This window comes from Mirounga angustirostris, unplaced genomic scaffold (genome assembly GCF_029215605.1).
Source record: "Mirounga angustirostris isolate CCGP_5_RB_7025 unplaced genomic scaffold, mMirAng1.0.hap1 SCAF_17, whole genome shotgun sequence".
Classification (NCBI taxonomy): Eukaryota; Metazoa; Chordata; class Mammalia; order Carnivora; family Phocidae; genus Mirounga; species Mirounga angustirostris.
The window spans coordinates 25,525,663-25,546,127 of record NW_026991725.1 but is presented as its reverse complement, the minus strand read 5'-3'; the positions used below and the strand labels follow the sequence as shown (position 1 = coordinate 25,546,127).

Sequence of the window (20,465 nt, the reverse complement as noted above, 5' to 3'; positions counted from 1 at the left end):
CAGTTGGTTAAGCAACTGCCTTCGGCTCAGGTCATGATCCTGGAGTCCCGGGATCGAGTCCCACATCGGGCTCCCTGCTCGGCGAGGAGCCTGCTTCTCCCTCTGACCCTGCCCCCTCTCATGTACTCTCTCTCATTCTCACTCTCTCAAATGAATAAATAAATTAAAAAAAAAAAAAAACCTGTAAAATACTTCTACATAATTCTTTATCTTTGAGGGACTTAAGAATTATCATAGAATTGATATGCTGAAAGATTTCTTTATTTTTGATGTTAAGCATTGTTAAGATCAATTATCTTTTTTAAACTAGATCATGTAATAACTCTCTTTGGTCCCTCAGGATTACTTGTATGGACAAACTACCACATATCTGACATACAATGACTTCATAAATAAGGAACTTATCCTGTTCTCAAATTCTGATAACGAGAGATCTATCCCATCTATGGTGGATGGTAAGTTCCAATATGTTAGCCTGTTTTTATCGTACACAGAAATCAATGTCCATAAATGGTTAGGTTGAGTATACTAATATTTGTACTTCTTTCATTTTGAAGGCTTGAAACCAGGTCAAAGAAAGGTTTTGTTTACCTGTTTCAAACGGAACGACAAGCGAGAGGTGAAAGTTGCCCAGTTAGCTGGGTCAGTGGCTGAGATGTCCTCTTATCATCATGGTGAGGTAAACACACAATCCATAATGTTTCCAGAAAGCATTATAGCAATGATACCTGCAAAATTATTTTCCAAACACTTAGAGTACTTGGTGAGATGAACACTTGTTCATCCATAGTAGAGGCAATTTGGTGAAGTCTGGTAAAATCTGTCAAACTATAAATGTGCTTATCCTTTAACCTAACAAATCTATTTCTAAAAATAATATTCTGGTAAGGAGACTCATAAGTCTGTAAGGATCTATGTTCAAAGATATTTAGTGATGTTTAATATACCTTTGTGATGCTAAAATTTAGACATTAAAAATGTCCATCAACTGGAAAATTGTTGTTGATTGTGACACATCTATGCCTGGAATCAATTATATAACTGAAGTAAATCTGTGTGTACTAACATTGAGAATATCCATAGTCCATTGTCAGTGGGGAGAAAAAGAGCCAGACCAGTACTTAAAGCAAAATGCTTAGAAGGGTGTGCTCCAGGTTGTTAACTTTGGTTAAATCTGTCAATTAAAAAGGACAACTTGCCAATTTTTTGTATTTCTGAGTTGTTTGATTTTATACAAACATATATTCCTTTTTTATTTTTTGATTAAATTGCTTTTTTGCATTCATTTTATTTTAAAGAACTAGATTGCCTATAGGTTTCTAGAGCTTTAAATGTAATGATCGTCTTGCTTGTTGCTTTCAATCAAAACATAGGCGTTTAGTAAATGTTCACACAACAAACATTTGTCGAATGCTTACCATGTACCAGGTATATAAAAACAAGTGTGTTCCTTACTCAAGATATGATCACAGTTTAATCAGCCAACACACACACACACACACTATAGAATAAAGTGATACATGCTAGAATAGAAATGAGTGAAGTGTCGGGATGCCTGGGTTGCTTAGTCGGTTAAGCGTCTGCCTTCAGCTCTGGTCATGACCCCAGCGTCCTGGGATTGAGTCCCACATGGGACTCCTTGCTCAGCAGGGAGCCTGCTTCTCCCTCTGCCTGATGCTTCCCCCTGCTGTGTGCTCTCTAGCGCTCTCTCTCACTCTGACAATTAAATAAATAAATAATCTTTAAAAAAAAAAAAAAGAAATGAGCAAAGTGTTATAACACAAAGAGGAAATATTTCATTCTGCTGAGGTGAAGAGAAGAGCTATGCCTTCAAGGTTGAATAGGACTTGATAGAAATTATTGGAAGGCAAGACCCCTGAACTTGGAGCCAGAAGTCTTGAGTTTAGGTACATCTGCCATGTAATTATCTGGGAAGAGGCAATAAACATCTATATCATAAAACCTTATAGGATTATAGTGAGGCTTAGTCATAATAATGGACATATATTATTAGAAGCCTACAGATCAGATTAACAAATCATTTTTCACCCCCAGATGTCACTAATGATGACCATTATCAATTTGGCTCAGAATTTTGTGGGTAGCAATAATCTGAACCTCTTGCAGCCCATTGGTCAGTTTGGTACTAGGCTGCATGGTGGCAAGGATTCTGCTAGTCCTCGATACATCTTCACAATGCTCAGGTGGGTATAACTTCAATTTCTAGTGAGTTCATCAAAAACTAATAATGTACTATATGCTGGCTAACTGAACATAATTAAAAAAAATATATTCAACTTTTAAAAAAAATTTCTAGTGAATTGCCATTTCCAATTTTGAACTAGTGTGACATTTAGTTGACAAAAAATATAAAAATTCAGTTAATCAGAAAATGTACTTTTGATGTAGATGCTTACAGTATTAACTTTTTAAAAACTAGCTCACTTAAGTTTAATTTTGCTACTCCTTACAAGAAGCAGAAAGTCTAAAGTCTATTTTAGTTTGATAGCCGTGCCTGAATTTCTTAAAAGTATTGTTTCCTTGCCAAACTAAATGTTTTTACTTCCATTAATTATATTTTCTTCACTTCCATCGTGCAGAGCAGTGTTTCTCAACCAGGGTAGATTTTGCACCACCACCCCATCTCCCAGGAGACGTAGTAATGTCTGGAAACATTTTCAGTTGTCGTGACTAGGGGAGCTGTGCTACATCTAGAGGGCAGCAACCAGAGCTACTGCTAAATACCCTACAATGCTAAATCCCTCATAACAAAGGATTATCTGACCCAAAATATCAATAATGCCCAGGTTGAGAAACCCTGCTGTAGACTTGGGGTCAGAGTAAAGAAGAGCTTAATTCTTCCTAAATACCACAGTTGAAATTTTACTCTTTATAAGTCTATGAAAAGTACATTATGAATGGTCAATTTTCTACTCTCATTTTATTCAACCTTTCAGCAGCATTAGCTAATCACTTCATCTTCCTTGAAACTCTTATTTGTCCTCCAAGATACCAGACTGTTGGCTTTCTTCCTTATTTGTCGTCTATGCTGGGTCCTTCTCATCTTTCCAGCCTCTAACTACTGGCCTGCCCCAAAGCTCCTTCATTAGTTCTCTTTCCACTAGCCACATTCACTTGCCATCCGTAGATGATTACCCATCCATCTAGTTTCAACAGCTCCAACCCTGAATCTCATAGCTGACTACCCTCTCAATATTTACTGAGGCACCCCATTTATCTAAAGTACTATAATATAGTCTACCATCCTGCTTTCTTATGGCAGCCAACTAATTTTTTTCAAATAGATCACTCTGGTTCAGAACCTTCCAACTTTTTCATTTAGAGTAAAATCTAAAGGACCTACATGATCTATGTGCCCACTCCCCATATCTTTTGACTCCATCTCATACTGTCTCTGTTTCAAAAACACCTGGCCTCTGCCTATATTCAAAGACGCGAAGCACACTCTCTCTTCAGGGCTTTTTACTTACTGGTCCCTCTGCTTACAATACCCTTTCTCCAGATAACCGCATGGTGGCTCATTCTCAATTTCTTCACTCTAATGTCATCCTTTCAGAAAGTGTTACCATTCCTTAGCACCTTCCATCATTCAATCACTTTTACCTATTTTTTTCTTTCTTCTTAGCATTTAGCCACCACCTGACAAAATGTATGTGCATTGTCTATCTCCCTGTAGTAGAATGTGAGCTCCTTAGAGACTTTATGTCTGCAGTACCTGGCACATACAAAGTGCTAAATACTGTTAAATAAATACTGTTAGTCAGCAAGTAAAGCCAAAGTAATTTTCATGCATAGATATGAGATAACACATGTCCTTTCACAAGTTAAGTATCAAAGTCAGTATTTTTGTAAAATAACATTCTTTGATTGTTTTCTTTAGCCCTTTGACTCGGTTGTTATTTCCACCAAAAGATGATCATACATTGAAGTTTTTATATGATGACAATCAACGTGTTGAACCTGAATGGTACATTCCTATTATACCCATGGTGCTGATAAATGGTGCTGAAGGAATCGGTACTGGGTGGTCCTGCAAAATCCCCAACTTTGATATTCGTGAAGTTGTAAATAATATCAGGCGTTTGATGGATGGGGAAGAACCTTTGCCAATGGTAACTATTCTGTGTAATAAGGATCCTTCATTTTTCTCCGGTTTCAATTCAGTAGACTATATAGTTAAAGAGGACACATACAAAATTTATTTCATACTTTAATGTTCATTAGATTTATTGTTTAATGCTGTTGGGATTTCTATTTTTTAGTGTCCCATTTAGAAAACCTATTCTTCTTTAAAATACCAATTTAGCTTCCAAGTTACAAGACCTTCAGGGGTACTATTGAAGAGCTGGCTCCAAATCAATATGTGATTAGCGGCGAAGTGGCTATTCTTAATTCCACAACCATTGAAATCTCAGAGCTTCCTATCAGAACTTGGACCCAGGCAAGTAATTGTGGATTTCTTCTTTGATTTTTGTGATTGGGGAAACACTTTGTTTGTACTACTACTACTCATTGACTACTCCTAAGCCTGTATTTTAGACACTTACAAAAGGATTATATCTTTCTTTAGACATACAAAGAACAGGTTCTAGAACCTATGTTGAATGGAACTGAGAAGACACCACCTCTCATAACAGATTATAGGGAATACCATACAGACACTACTGTGAAGTTTGTTGTGAAAATGACTGAAGAGAAACTGGCAGAGGCAGAGAGAGTGGGACTACACAAAGTATTCAAACTCCAAACTAGTCTCACATGCAACTCTATGGTATGTCTTATTTTATGAGAGGTGCTCATGTTTCAATTTATATTGAAGTTTAATATCAATTTTAAAAGGAAATCCTAGAATACTTTTATATTTTTGAAGAATAAAGTATTTTCTCTAAAACCATTAAAGTTTAGCCAATTTATCTGTTCTTGGCTTTATAATCTTGTTTTTCTTTCCTAGGTACTTTTTGACCATGTAGGATGTTTAAAGAAATACGACACAGTGTTGGATATTCTAAGAGACTTCTTTGAACTCAGGCTTAAATATTATGGATTAAGAAAAGAATGGCTTCTAGGAATGCTTGGTGCTGAATCTGCTAAACTGAACAATCAGGCTCGCTTTATCTTAGAGAAAATAGATGGCAAAATAATCATTGGTATGTTTTTGGATTAATAACTGTCTGTACTAAAACTACAGTTATGCCAAACTTTAAACATTTTGGAAGAGAGTAATGGTGGGGAGGGAGGGCAAAATCATTTAGTTCAGCTGGTCACTTATACAAGCATTTCTTTTAAATACCCAGTCATTTACAGTTTGGAGAAGATAGCTTTTCTTAGATTGAACATCTTGATAAATCAAGATTTAGTTGACATTTAGACAGAGAATAGAGAGATCGAAAGGTAACCTGTGTAAAGTGATCAAGATTAAGTCTGAGAGGGGAGAAAAAGGCCAGAAGGAAGATTATAAATGGCTTATATTACAACTAAATCGTGTACTGAAGACTGAAAGAGTCATGTCTCGGAATTTTTTTTTTTTTTTAAGACATTCTAGAAGCAACTAAGTCAGGGTTTAAGTGACCAGGAAGGAAACAGTTTTGATAAAAACTGGGTTGTAAGGAAGTTAAAAAAAAAAAAATAGCTCAACCCTGGCCAGAGCTAACTAGGAAAGCTAGGCAACTAACTTATGGGTTATAGTAGCAAATTCCAAAACATGGCAACACGAGTTCCTGGTGATCACAGAATAATTTTCTGGTCGTACACAAAAATGTTTAACTTAATAGTTACATGTTCAAATTCGTGAATATTTTTTAAAACTAATAACACTAGCATAACCACTCCTTAATTTCATAGAATTATTGCTTAAGGCAAAGCTAAAATGAGTGATAATGGACATGCTTCAAAGAACAGAAAGTAAAAGTTGTGTCTTGTTGACAGGAATTTAAGGAATAATGGCACTATGCAGTCTTCTTGAGTATAAAAATATAGAGGGCTTAAACATGTAATCTGTGTCAAGTTAATTGATAAAAGATGGTACTCAGAAATTCATTTTGAAATATCTTGTAGCTAGTAACTCAATATCCCTCAGAGTGTAATAAATTGACTGCAATAGTCATTGGAAGAGAGGTACTCTAGAAAAAGGGAATGGGTGCAATCTGCGTGTTGCAACCAATCAATGGTTCGGTTGGTGGCACTGAAATCTTGCCCAATCAAATGTTAAAATTTTAAAAAGGGAGTATAATTGAGGTAGAGACATATCAGAAATAAAGGTTTGATTGTCTTCTGTTCTTTTAAGATTATAATTAGGTCAACAATTTCATAATGTGATTTGACTGTCCCACTTGTGGTAATTTACATTTGTCAGTGGTTTAGGAAAAAGACTTCTCTCTAAACCAGGATGTACAGATTTATGCAAGATAAAGACAGTTTAATTTTTAGTTTTTGTTGTTTTTTTTAAGATTATTTATTTCACAGAGAGAGAGATAGCGAGAGCAGGAACACAAGCAGGGGGAGTGGGAGAGGGAGAAGCAGGCTTCCCGCCGAGCAGGGAGCCCGATGTGGGACTCGATCCCGGGACTCCAGGATCATGACCTGAGCCGAAGGCAGACACTTAACAACTGAGCCACCCAGGCGCCCCGGTATTAAAATATTTTAAGTAAAATAGTATAGAGTTGAGATTAAATTGTGTCTGTTACCTAGGGGGCGCCTGGGTGGCTCAGTTGGTTAAGCGACTGCCTTCGGCTCAGGCGCCCCAATTTTTAGTTTTAATCTTTTGAATTAATATGGTAAAACCTATTCCTTTCCTAAAATATTGCTCAAAACCATTATCTCTGTTTACATTTTTTAATAGAAAATAAGCCTAAGAAAGAATTAATTAAAGTTCTGATTCAGAGGGGATATGATTCAGATCCCGTGAAGGCTTGGAAAGAAGCCCAGCTAAAGGTAATTTCTCGGTTAGCATTTTCTATGTTATTAAAGACTATGTATAATCTAATGTCTCCGTTTCATAATTCCTGTTAAAGCTACATTTTAATTTCTCTAGGTACCAGATGAAGAAGAGAATGAAGAGAGTGACAATGAAAATGAAGCTGAAAAGAGTGACTCTATAAGAGACTCTGGACCAACCTTCAACTACCTTCTTGATATGCCTCTTTGGTATCTCACCAAGGAGAAGAAGGATGAACTGTGCAAGCTGAGAAATGAAAAAGTGAGTTGTTGGTGGAGGGTAACATATTGCTCAGTTATTCAAATGGTGAAAGACAAACTGTGCTTCATGAAAGTTGTGTGCTATTTATGCCTGTAAATTAACTCTTAATTTTCTGACTATCTTATGAAGGAGCAAGAGCTAGAAACATTAAAGAGAAAGAGTCCATCAGATTTGTGGAAAGAAGACTTGGCTGCTTTTATTGAAGAGCTGGAGGTGTGTAGTTTATAATTGCCAATGTTAGAGTTTTTATTAATGAAATAGTATATTCTAGCAATATACCTCTTTGTCAAGAAATTTAACAATTGGGGGCGGCTGGGTGGCTCAGTCAGTTAAGCGTCCGCCTTCAGCTCAGGGTTGTGATCCCAGGGTCCTGGGATCGACCCCCAAGTCCGGCTCCCTGCCCAGCAGGGAGTCTGCTTGCCCCTCCCCCCACTCGTGCTCATTCTCTCTCTCGCTCTCAGATAAATAAATAAAATCTTTAAAAAAAGAAATTTCATAGTTAGCAATAAAAAGAATACAAGAGGCATAAGGAAACATTCCAAGATAACACATGAAAGAACAGATTGTTAGAATAAAGTAAATGATGGCCAGAAGCATACTGCCTAGAATTTTTTGGACAAAGAGAGGAAAGGGTAGTTGATTTCTGACTTAGTGGGAATAAGTATGGAATAAGAATATTTACTTAAATATGGAAAAAGACCAACACAGTCTCCCAAGTCAATCTAAAAGGACAAAGATGTTTACCTTCAGGGCTAGCTAATCAGTAGTTTCAGAAGATACTTTCTTACCTAAATCTCACTAATACGCTTTGTTTTCCAACACTATTTTAAGATAAGAAAAAACATTTCATAAATTAAGCTAAAATGCTTAACATGCAGTTTTATATTATTATACTTCAGTATGGATGTGCAAGTGGAATCCCATCCTTTCACTTCTTATTTGAGTTTACAAATATGTCTATATGTATCTAAGTATTTTATCCCTAACACAGTTTCCCCTTTTTATCTTCAGAAAGCTTAAATGGTAGAATCAAGAGTAGAACCCAATCTTTGGTGTCCACACTTGTCAAAGTGGGCCTTAATTATATCTTCACTATTACTGATGGCATACTTAGTTTTGGCACAGCTTATCACAAATTTACTTTAAGATGTGGGGTGCCTGGCTGGCTCAGTCAGAAGAGCATGTAACTCTTGATCTCTCAAGGTCGTGAGTTCAAACCCCACACTGGGTGTAGAGATTACATACATACATAAATCAAAGAAAAAAACTTATCTTAAGATGTAACAAATTGAAATCAGTTTAACTGGCCTTTTATTCTATTCCTATAAAGTAGCCTAGATTTTGTAGTCTTTATTGACTTATAAACTTGCTTTCTTTTACCCCTTTTATAGGCTGTTGAAACAAAGGAAAAACAAGAAGAACAAATAGGACTTCCTGGGAAAGGGGGGAAAGCAAAGGGAAAAAAAACACAAATGGCTGAAGTTTTGCCTTCTCCGTCCGGTAAAAGAGTCATCCCCCGAGTGACCGTAGAGATGAAAGCAGAGGCAGAAAAGAAAATTAAAAAGAAAATTAAGGTACTACTCTTGAAAAGTTATACATAAATACTTAAAACTTATTTTGGCTTAAAATTGAACAAATGATAAAAAATTTCTAATCCCATAGTTTGCAGTTAGGGTTAGAGAATCCTATATCTAATCATAACTTTGCTTTCCTGTGAGCCTGATATTTTTTTTTTAATGTTTAAGTATATTGAAAAAGTCATACCTATACCTTTATTCAGAGCTCTTAAGCAAAATTTAAAGAAATAAAATCACTCTTTGACCAGATATATATTTGTATATTTGACCTTACCTTATTCCAAATAATAAGTTAACAGAACTTGACCATCTTTGTCTTGCTCTCTTTTAGAATGAAAACACTGAAGGGAGCCCTCCAGAAGACAGTATCGAACTAGAAGGTCTGAAACAAAGGTTGGAGAAAAAACAGAAAAGAGAACCAGGTATTAAAATACTTTAAAGTGGTTTTTTTTTTTTTAAGATTTTATTTATTTATTTGACAGAGAGACAGCGAGAGAGGGAACACAAGCAGGGGGAGTGGGAGAGGGAGAAGCAGGCCTCCCGCTGAGCAGGGAGCCCAACGCAGGGCTCGATCCTAGGACCCTGGGACCATGACCTGAGCCGAAGGCAGACACTTAACAACTGAGCCACCCAGACGCCCCGGTATTAAAATATTTTAAGTAAAATAGTATAGAGTTGAGATTAAATTGTGTCTGTTACCTAGGGGGCGCCTGGGTGGCTCAGTTGGTTAAGCGACTGCCTTCGGCTCAGGTCATGATCCCAGAGTCCTGGGATCGAGTCCCACATCGGGCTCCCGGCTCAGCAGGGAGCCTGCTTCTCCCTCTGGATCTCTCCCCTCTCATGCTGTTTCTCTCTCTCTCTCTCTCTCTCAAATAAATAAATAAGTAAAAATCTAAAAAAAAAAAAAATTGTGTCTGTTACCCAGTACATTCCGCATAGATGTTTAGTAAGTCCTTAGTGAGTAACATGATGGGATACTATGTCTAAAGTTTACTTGAACCTCCCTGATATTGTCCTTGGATATGATTTATTTTAGAAGAGATCATTTTGAAATAGTTTGTTAATTTGGCAATTTGAATTCCTTAGTGGGATCTAAAGAAAACACACTCAGTTTATTAAATTCCACTTTCTAGCCAATTATAAAACTAAAGCTTTTTGAGAATAGTGAGCACATCTTAGTCATGTTTGTATTATCCCTAAAGTTGAACACCATGCCTGGGATATAAGTAGCACTCAATAAATTAAATAGAATTAAGAATTCTACTAACCGGGCACCTGGGTGGCTCAGTCGTTAAGCATCTGCCTTCGTCTCAGGTCATGATCCCAGCATCCTGGGATCGAGTCCCACATCGGGCTCCCTGCTCGGCAGGAAGCTTGCTTCTCCCTCTCTCACTCCCCCTGCTTGTGTTCCTGCTCTCGCTATATCTCTCTCTGTTATATAAATAAATAAAATCTTCAAAAAAAAAAAAAAAACTCTACTAACCATTTGATTATACCCTTACTGAGTATCTACTTTTTTTAATAAGATATTCACATACCAAGTTCATTAATTTAAAGTACACCATTGGCACCTGGGTGGCTCAGTCGATTAAGCGTCTGCCTTTGGCTCAGGTCATGATCCCAGGGTCCTGGGATCAAGCCCCATGTCTGGTTCCCTGCTCAGCGGGGAGCCTGCTTCTCCCTCTCTGCAACTCCCCCTGATTGTTCTCTCTCTCTTTCTCTCTCAAATAAGTAAATAAAATCTTTTTAAAATAAATAAATAAATTGTACCATTCAATCATTTTAGTATACTCAACAGTTTTAAAACCATTTTTTGCCCCCAAAACAAACACTCTACCCCTTGATGGTCACTCCCCATTTCCTACCAATTTCTCCTCCTCCTAGGCAACCATTAATCTACTTTCTGTCTCTAGATTTACTTATTCTGGACATTTCATATGAATGAAATCATATATCTGGTCTTTTGTCCCTGGTATTTTTCACTTAGCATAATGTTTTCAAGGGTCATCTATATAGTGACATGTATCAATACTTCATTCTTTTTTATTGCCGAATAGTTTTTCATAGTATGGATATACCACACTTTATTTGTTTATCAGTTGATAGGTATTTGGCTTGTTTCCACTTTTTGACTTTTGTAAACAATGCTATGAATATTTGTATACAAGTTTTTATATGGACTTAATGTTTTTATTTCTTTTGGGTAGATACCTAGGAGTGGAATTGTGCTGGGTCATATGATTTCTTCTATGTTTAGCCTTTTGAGGAACTGCCACACTGTTTTTCAGAGCAGCTGCCCCATTTTACACTCAATGTGTGAGGGTTCCAATTCTCCATATCCTCACCAGCACAGTTAACTCCTTGTCACTTTTTTTCTTCCTAGCCATTCTAGTGGATATGAAGTGGTATCTCGTGGTTTGGGTTTGCATTTCTCTGTTGGCTAATGGTGTTGAGTATCTTCTCATGTGCTTATTGGCCATTTATATTTCTTTGGAAAAATGTCTATTCAGACCCTTTGCCCATTTTTTTAATTAGGTTATTTATCTTTTGTTGTTGAGTTAGTTGTAAGATTTCTTTATGTATTCTAATTTTTTTTAAGATTTTTATTTTATTTAGAGAGAGAGAGCACAGGTACGTAAGTGGGAGAGGAACAGAGGGAAAAGGAAAGAGAGAATCTGAAGTAGACTCCACCTTGAGCGCAGAGCCCCACACAGGGCTCAGTCTCATGACCCTGAGATCATGACCTGAGCCAAAACCAAGTTGAAGGCTTAACCACCTGAGCCACCCAGGTGCCCCAGATTTCTTTATGTATTCGAGATGCCAGTCCTTATCAGATATATGATTCTCAAATATTTTCTCCTATAGATTACTTCTTTATTTTCTTGTGTCCTTTCAACCACAAGTTTTTTTGTTTTGTTTTGGGTTTTTTATTTATTTATTTATTTTTTTTTTAAGATTTTATTTACTTGACAGAGAGAGAGACAGCGAGAGCAGGAACACAAGTTGGGGCAGAGGGAGAGGGAGAAGCAGGCTTCCCACGGAGTGGGGAACCTGATGCGGGGCTGGATCCCAGGACCCTGGGATCATGACCTGAGCCGAAGGCAGATGCTTAACAACTGAGCCACCCAGGCACCCCTTGTTTTTTTTTTTAAAGATTTTATTTATTTATTTGACAGAGACACAGCGAGAGAGGGAACACAAGCAGGGGGAGTGGGAGAGGGAGAAGCAGGCTTCCCGCCGAGCAGGGAGCCTGATGCAGGGCATCAGGGCTCAATCCCTGGACCCTGAGATCATGACCTGAGCCGAAGGCAGACGCTTAATGACTGAGCCACCCAGGCGCCCCTGAACCACAAGTTTTTAATTGTGATGAAGTCTAATTTATCTTTTTTTTTCCCTTTTGTTGCTTGTGCTTTTGGTATCATGTCTAATCTTTTTCCAAATCCAAGGTCATGAAGATTTACCCTATGTTTTCTTCTTCTTTTTTTTTTTTTTTTAAAGATTTTATTTATTTATCTGAGAGAGAGAATGGGAGACAGAGAGCATGAGAGGGGGAGGATCAGAGGGAGAAGCAGACTCCCTGCTGAGCAGGGAGCCCGATGTGGGACTCGATCCCGGGACTCCAGGGTCATGACCTGAGCCGAAGGCAGTTGCTTAACCAACTGAGCCACCCAAGTGCCCCCCTATGTTTTCTTCTAAGAGTTTTAGTTTTAGCTTTTATAGATCTGTGATCCATTTTGAATTAATTTTTGTATGTGGCATAAGGAAGGAGTCCAACTTCATTCTCTTCCATGTGGATATCCAGTTGTCCAGCACCATATTGAAAACCTTTCCCTATTACATTGTCTTCACCCTTGTCAAAAATCAATTGGCCATAAGTATTAGAGTTTATTTATGGATTCTCCACTCTCTTCCATTGATTGATCTATAAGTCTAATCTTGAGTATCTACTTTTTTTTTTTTTAAGATTTTATTTATTTGAGACAGAGAGAATGAGAGAGAGAGCACATGAGAGGGGGGAGGGTCAGAGGGAGAAGCAGGCTCCCTGCCTAGCAGGGAGCCCGATGCAGGACTCGATCCAGGGACTCCAGGATCATGACCTGAGCCGAAGGCAGTCACTTAACCAACTGAGCCACCCAGGCGCCCTTGAGTATCTACTTTTAATAGATAATGTGTGCTCAGTTCTGTGGGGGATACAAAGATGAATAAAATAAATAGAAACATCTTAGTATTAAACTAAAGAAATAATAAAAGTATGCTATACTGTGCAAAATTATAGATTGACCTAATGCAGCACACCTTTAACTTTAAACCCAGCTAGTGATCTTTTAGCATATAAAACCAATGAATCAGTTGAGTATTTTGAGCCTTCATGTTCCCATGAGTTTGATTACTCTCAAATAATGTGTGGGCACAAGAAGTGGGAGAGCATGGCATTTTACCTTCAAGAGGTTTATGAAGAACAGAAATTAAGGGCGCCTGGGAGGCTCAGATGGTTAAGCGTCTGCCTTCGGCTCAGGTCATGATCCCAGGGTCCTGGGATCGGGTGCCACATCGGGCTCCCTGCTCAGTGGGGAGCCTGCTTCTCCCTCTCCCGCTCCCCCTGCTTGTGCTTTCTCTCTGTCAAACAAACAAACAAACAAACAAATAAATAAATAAATAACAGAAATTAAAGCAGTATATACTAGCCATTGTAGGGACTGAGAGAAAGGTGAGATTAGTGTGGGTGCATGTACATTGTAGAGGTGACAACAACTTATTTATGGGATTAGATGACCAAGCTATAAACTCCACAGGAAGAGGGACTATGTTTGTTTCTGTTCACCACTGTATTCTCAATACTAGCACAGAGCTCAATAAATATTTGAAAGACAGATGGATGATAGATGGAGAAAAGTGAGTCAAAGAACGTGTAAAGTTGGTTCATTCCTATCTCGCTTCTAGGTACCAAGACAAAAAAGCAAACTACATTGCCATTTAAACCAATCAAAAAAGGAAAGAAGAGAAACCCCTGGTCTGATTCAGAATCAGATATGAGCAGTGACGAAAGTAACTTTGATGTCCCTCCACGAGAGATAGAGCCACGGAGAGCAGCAAGTAAGGAAAAGTGCTGAATGTGTTGAAAGATCTGAGTGGCCAGTGTATTTCAAGGCATTAATCCCAGAAATTTTTATATCTTAGAGCAGTTATTATTAAGTTTTTGTAAAACGAAAGCATCTTTTAGGAGATTAAACTAAAGCTTAAATCTTCATGAAATGTTGTATCAATCTGTGGATTAAATATTTCTGTTACCCTCTTTTATTCTTTGTCTATGTATGTTTTTTATAGCAAAAACCAAATTCACAGTGGATTTGGATTCAGATGACGATTTCTCAGATTTTGATGAAAAAACTCAAGATGAGGATTTTGTTCCATCATCAGATATTAGTCCACTTAAGACCAAAGCTTCCCCAAAGTAAGTATCTTCTCCAATGTGGATTTTATCATGATTGTTGCCAGTAGTCAATGATACAGTCTTTGTTACTTGACACATTTAGAATTGGTTGTCAGGATGTTTTTTGGGTTTTTTATTCTAGACATACTACCAAAGAACTGAAGCCGCAGAAAAGTGCCACGTCAGGTATGTATGTATTTAAGTAAAAGTAGTGAGATGTCTGCTTCACTGGGACAAACAGGTCCAGCTGGGTTCTAATCTGACTACCTTATCTAAGTCCTGCTTTGGAAGATAAATGTGGGTCCTTATTAGCATTATATTGCTGTTGTTCATTAGGGTTAGTTTTGCACAGAAAGGGGTTCTACACTTAATATACTGAAAGTCATCACATGCTTGCTGTTTACTCTGCTGGGTGCTAGAGGTACAAAAAATAACTGCTGATGAAGAATACAGAAATCAGATCAAAGTTATAAGAGTATGTTTTAAATATTCTAGAAGAGTCACGGACTTGGTGTTTAAATGGGGATTTAGAGCAGGAAACAGATTTTTATGTGTTGCTTATATGTACTATTTTCCTTCCCATTTGAAGTAATGGACCTTGATGCTGATGATGCCAAGGACAGTGTACCATTTCCTGCAGGTTCTGCTGCTGATTTCTCAGCTGACACTGAAATCCCAAACCCTGTTTCTAAAAAGAAGGTGGCAGTGAAGAAGACGGCAGCAAAAAGTGAGCTTCAGTCTTTGAGATGGGTTAATATTAGGATTAAGTAGCTGGCTGCCACAAGTCAATTTCAATTTTTTTACTCTCAAAAGTTACTCTTAATAGTGGAATTAAGCCTTTTCCAAATGGAAGCAAATATTTAGATCTTTATAATCAAAACTGGTGGTCAAAAGGTTTAAAATCAGCGTATTTCTCAAAATGCAAGGCCTTATCTAGCTCATTTCTATGACAGGGACAGGGTTTATAAACAGTGCGGAAGTTTAATGTAAAACATAAACCTATAAAAAAGTTAGATGCTTAAGAATACTTTGATTCTCTAATGTATTTTCAGCTGTATTAGATTTTTTCCTGTATTAAATAGGAGCAATCAACAGCTTGCTAAAAGAAGTTCACAGTGAGAAAAATTCATCTGAGTGGACACATGATGAATGCCTGTGTTGACTTGCAGGTCAGTCTTCCACCTCCAGTGCAGGTGCCAAAAAAAGGGCTGCACCAAAAGGACCCAAAATGGATCCAGGCTGGAATTCTGATGTACCCCAGAAGCCTGATGCCCCCAAAACCAAAATTCGCCGCAAAAGGAAGCCATCCACGTCTGATGATTCCGACTCTAATTTTGAGAAAATGATTTCTAAAGCCGTCACAAACAAGGTATTTATCCTAGCCCGTCCTTTTGCTGTAGGTGTTTTAAAATACATAACCAAGATTTGCTCTTAATAATCTGACACTTTTTTTTTTTAATATTTTATTTATTTATTTGAGAGAGAGCACATGAGAGGGGGGAGGGTCAGAGGGATAAGCAGACTCCCCGCTGAGCAGGGAGCCCGATGCGGGACTCGATCCAGGGACTCCAGGATCATGACCTGAGCCGAAGGCAGTCGCTTAACCAACTGAGCCACCCAGGCGCCCCAATCTGACACATTTTTAAGAAAATAAATGTAGGGACATCTGGGTGGCTCAGATTGTTAAATGTCTGCCTTCAGGTCAGGTCCTGATCTCAGGGTCCTGGGATCGAGCCCCGCGTCAGGCTCCCTGCTCACTGGGGAGTCTGCTTCTCCCTCCCCACCCTGGCTCGTGCTTTCTCTCTCTCTCTCAAATAAAATCTTTAAAAAAAAAAAAAGGAAAGAAATGTGAATCTCATAATCCATTTAGCTTTTACTAGTTGTAACAAAGTTATATGTAAAGACATACCACTTGGGATGCCTGGGTGGCTCAGTCAGCAGTTAAGCATCTGCCTTTGGCTCAGGTCATGATCCCAGGGTCCTGGGATCGAGCCCCGCATCGGGCTCCCTGCTCAGCGGGAAGCCTGCTTCTCCCTCTCGCACTCCCCCCTGCTTGTGTTCCCTCTCTCGCTCTCTCTCTGTCAAGTAAATAAATAAAATTAAAAATAAATAAAAACATGTCACTTATGAGACACCTGGGTGGCTCAGTCAGTTAAGTGTCTGCCTTCAGCTCAGGTCATGATCCCAGGGTCCTGGGATAGAGTCCCACATTGGCCTCCTTATTTAGCAGAGAGCTTGCTTCTCCCTCTCCCTGCCACTTCCCCTGATTGTGCTCTCTTTCTTTGTCTATCTGACAAATAAATAAAATCTTCAAAAATATATATATATATATATGCCACTTAGTCAATGAGAGTTGCCTTAGATCTATTTCTTACTACTTATTAGAAGGAGGGAAACCCATTAAATTGTAGTCTGTTGATACATTTTTTACAGTGAAATGTTGTTGTCAGACTAACATTGTGCAAATTACTTGGACTTCCTCTTGTAGAAATCCAAGGGGGAGAGTGAAGACTTCCATCTGGACTTAGACTCAGCTGTGGCTCCTCGGGCCAAATCTGGACGGGCAAAGAAACCTATAAAGTACCTCGAAGAATCAGACGAAGATGATCTGTTCTAAAATGGGATAATTTTAAGTAATGGTCTTATTGAGCCCAAGACTGGTTTTAGAGTTACCTGAGTCCCTTAATTTCCTCCCCTCTGAATTTTGTTTGGGGAAGGTAGTTTTAATCCAGAACCATCAAAGTGAAGTGTGTAGAGCCCAAGTATCTATTACCGTTTTATAATACTGTCTAAGTAGTGACCACCGTGGGCATTGTTTTCTTCTCTGCTTTGTCCATGTTTGGAGTGTCTTTTCTTTTGTCTTTCTAATCTGATTTTAAGTTCTTCTGGACTCTGGAGATAGTTGTGTGGTCACTTCAGCATAACATAGTTTCTTGACCACTCATTAAGCTAAAATTGTTATAAATGTCTACTCTGCCTCTTTTCATACTTTCAGTAAATAACAGATAGAGCATGATTAATTCTGTTTTACCTTAGTTTTATAGGTAATTTTCCATCAGATAGAACTTTATAGTTCTAGTACAAATACTCCCCACTCAGCCTTTTATGTGCTGAATTTTTGCTCAAGCAGTGAGAAATTGCTCTTATTCTCCATATCCTTTTGAATATTAGCAGAGGCTGAAGAAAAATAGCCTGGCTGTCTCTGTATAACCTCAACACAGTCAATAGGGTGAAGAAAATTACTGTTGTGACTATCTCAATTCTTGACTTGTCCCCTCGGGCTGTCTCCAAGTTCAAATCTCCCAAAGAACAAATTTCTAGGGAGGATTGGATTGCAAAAAAGTCGGGGACAACATCCATTCAAAGATCTTATATCAGTGCCATCCATACTCAGCAGTGAGCGGTTATATCCATTTTGAGAAATCTCCATAATTTTCAACTTACAAACTTTTTACGATATTTCTGCATTTTTACATGTGTGTGAGTTGAGTGGTGTTTTCAGTGTTTTTGTAAATATTTACTATGTTTTTCTATTTCACTTAATTTCAACAATTTTTTACTTAATAAAATGTTCTAAACATTGCAACCCATTGATTACCCTTTTTCCCCCTTGCAGTATACCCTTTTCCTTACTCTAAAATATATCCGTCTTTACTTCCCTTTGAGGAAAGAGAAATTCTGATCATTTGCTGATGTACCTACCTAACAGCCCCTGGCCATAGTAATAGGTCTAAGAGATAAGCATCCTGACCTAATCAAGGGCAATCAGGTTTTTCCCCAGGTTTTTATACATGGGTACAAAGTTATTCATCTCCTTCACACTCAGAAGGCCTTGCCCCACCATGAGCAAGTAGTTTCAAATATGCGTGGTTTTTGTGCCGTTTTGGTTTGGTTTTTTAATGATCCCTTTAATGACTATTTTGATAATCAGGACAACTACTTGATGATCTCAATAAATTACGTTAGGCAACTGGCCAATCATTTAGAAAAAAAGAAATATTAGATAAATCCAATCCCTTCTTCACATCTTATACCAAAGTTTAAGTTCAAACAGACATGTCAAAAACAAAACCATTTAAAAATGTACCAAAAGAAAAGTAATGTTGAGTTTCAGAGGGATATCCTAAACCTAGCCACAGGGTTGACAAAGATCTGGAAAAATGAGCCCTTGAATCAGAATCGGCCAAAAGGTCAAACTCTGTCTTAGCAGTTCTCACTTTAAGAAATGTAGTTCAAGAGAAAAATTGGGACATGGGGTGCCTGGGTGGTTCAGTTGGTTAAGCGACTGACTTGATTTTACTTCAGGTCATGAGATTGAGCCCCACATCAGACTCTGCACTGGGTGTGAAGCCTGCTTAAGATTCTCTCTGCACCCCCACATTCTCTCCCTCTCTCTCAAAAAATTTTTAAAGATAAGAATTGGGACATGTGTAAAAAGTCCTGTAAACGCACAGAAACAGGAAATCTCAATATCCTAGTCACATAATTTTGCAAAATGCTACCATTAGGGGAGAGTGGGGCGAAGTATACAAGGGATCTCTTGTTTCTCAAAACTACATATAAGGGGTGCCTGGGTGGCTCGGTTGAGCGTCTGCCTTCCTGGCTCAGATCGTGATCCCAGGGTCCTGGGATCAAGCCCCTCGGGGGGCTCCAATGCTTGGTCGGGAGTCCGCCTCTCCCTCTCCATCTGCCTCTCCCCCAGCTCATGCTCTTTCTCCCAAATAAATAAAATCTTTAAAAAAAAATTCCATGTAAATCTACAATTATCTCAAGAAAAGCCACATGCAAAGATGCTTATTGAAGTATCTAATAAAATTGAAAATAACCTAAATGTCCAACAAGAGACCTCGGATAAAACAATTAGTTTAGGGGCGCCTGGGTGGCTCAGTCATTAAGTGTCTGCCTTCAGCTCAGGTCATGATTTCAGGGTCCTGGGATTGAGCCCCACATCGGGCTCCCTGCTGGGCGGGAAGTCTGCTTCTCCGTCTCCCACTCCCCCTGCTTGTGTTCCTCTCTCGCTGTGCCTCCCTCTGTCAAATAAATAAATAAAATCTTTAAAAAAAAAAATTAGTTTAGGGGCGCCTGGGTGGCTCAGTTGGTTGAGCGACTCCCTTCGGCTCAGGTCATGATCCTGTAGTCCCGGGATCGAGTCCCGCATCGGGCTCCCTGCTCGGCAGGGAGTCTGCTTCTCCCTCTGACCCTCCTCCCTCTCATGGTCTCTGTCTCTCATTCTCTCTGTCTCAAAATAAATAAATAAATAAATCTTTAAAAAAAAAATTAGTTTAAACAAATTTGGTACAATGAGGAATACAAGGTACTCCTTAAGAATGATCATATACATTATTGATTGATGTGAAGAAAGAAGGTTTACAAATCAGAGCTGAAGTCCCTGTCCGGTAAGTACACATTTGTTGATAGAAGGAAAGCATACAAACCCTCTTTAGAAAGAAAAAAGTCCAAAACATTTATCTTTTAAAAGTAGAAGTTTGCTCCTGATCAGTAAAGCACTTGCTAACTAAGACTCCAAATGAATACATCTCTTTTTTTTTTTTTTTTAAGATTTTATTTATTTATCTGAGAGAGAATGAGAGAGACAGAGAGCACATGAGAAGGGGGAGGGTCAGAGGGAGGAGCAGGCTCCCCGCCGAGCAGGGAGCCCGATGCGGGACTCGATCCTGGCACTCCAGGATCATGACCTGAGCCGAAGGCAGTTGCTTAACCAACTGAGCCACCCAGGCGCCCATGAATACATCTCTTGACTTCATTCCTTAAACCAATTAACATTCTAGAAGATAAAAATTCTAGTGCTAATAAACCTAGTTATGTACATTTAGACCCTTTATAGAATAGTTATTTCCTACACATGAAACATTGTTTAGATAAATACATATTACACCAATCAGAATTACAAAAGAATAGTTATTGAGAAAATTCAAAATTCAAAATACATCCATTGATAAATAATACAATAAGCATACTAAGGCTTTTCTTTTAAAACACATTGCAGGGGCGCCTGGGTGGCTCAGTTGGTTAAGCGACTGCCTTCAGCTCAGGTCATGACCCCAGGGTCCTGGGATTGGGCCCTTCATCGGGCTCCCTGCTCGGCAGGAAGCCTGCTTCTCCCTTTCCCACTCCCCCTGCTTGTGTTCCCTCTCTCGCTGTCTCTCTCTGTCAAATAAATAAAATATTTAAAACAAAAACAAAACATTGCAGCCCACTGTTCCTGCTGCAAGGGAATTTT

At 38.5% G+C, this 20,465-nt stretch overlaps 1 protein-coding gene across 1 annotated transcript in view; it reads left to right on the top strand.

The window, feature by feature from the left end:
• The window catches only part of TOP2A (DNA topoisomerase II alpha), a 30,130-nt gene extending 12,320 nt beyond the window's left edge, over positions 1 to 17,810 (top strand). Inside the window, exons 18-35 of the mRNA XM_064583590.1 lie at positions 341 to 455; positions 558 to 679; positions 2,056 to 2,204; positions 3,902 to 4,133; positions 4,328 to 4,462; positions 4,592 to 4,792; positions 4,973 to 5,168; positions 6,860 to 6,951; positions 7,052 to 7,216; positions 7,346 to 7,429; positions 8,608 to 8,790; positions 9,125 to 9,215; positions 13,735 to 13,887; positions 14,119 to 14,245; positions 14,367 to 14,410; positions 14,814 to 14,951; positions 15,394 to 15,593; positions 16,713 to 17,810. Coding sequence (XP_064439660.1) covers positions 341 to 455; positions 558 to 679; positions 2,056 to 2,204; positions 3,902 to 4,133; positions 4,328 to 4,462; positions 4,592 to 4,792; positions 4,973 to 5,168; positions 6,860 to 6,951; positions 7,052 to 7,216; positions 7,346 to 7,429; positions 8,608 to 8,790; positions 9,125 to 9,215; positions 13,735 to 13,887; positions 14,119 to 14,245; positions 14,367 to 14,410; positions 14,814 to 14,951; positions 15,394 to 15,593; positions 16,713 to 16,841 — 2,556 coding nt within the window. The 3' untranslated portion in view covers positions 16,842 to 17,810. The remainder of the gene's footprint in view (positions 1 to 340; positions 456 to 557; positions 680 to 2,055; positions 2,205 to 3,901; positions 4,134 to 4,327; positions 4,463 to 4,591; positions 4,793 to 4,972; positions 5,169 to 6,859; positions 6,952 to 7,051; positions 7,217 to 7,345; positions 7,430 to 8,607; positions 8,791 to 9,124; positions 9,216 to 13,734; positions 13,888 to 14,118; positions 14,246 to 14,366; positions 14,411 to 14,813; positions 14,952 to 15,393; positions 15,594 to 16,712) is intronic.
• The last annotated feature ends 2,655 nt before the right edge of the window (positions 17,811 to 20,465 follow it).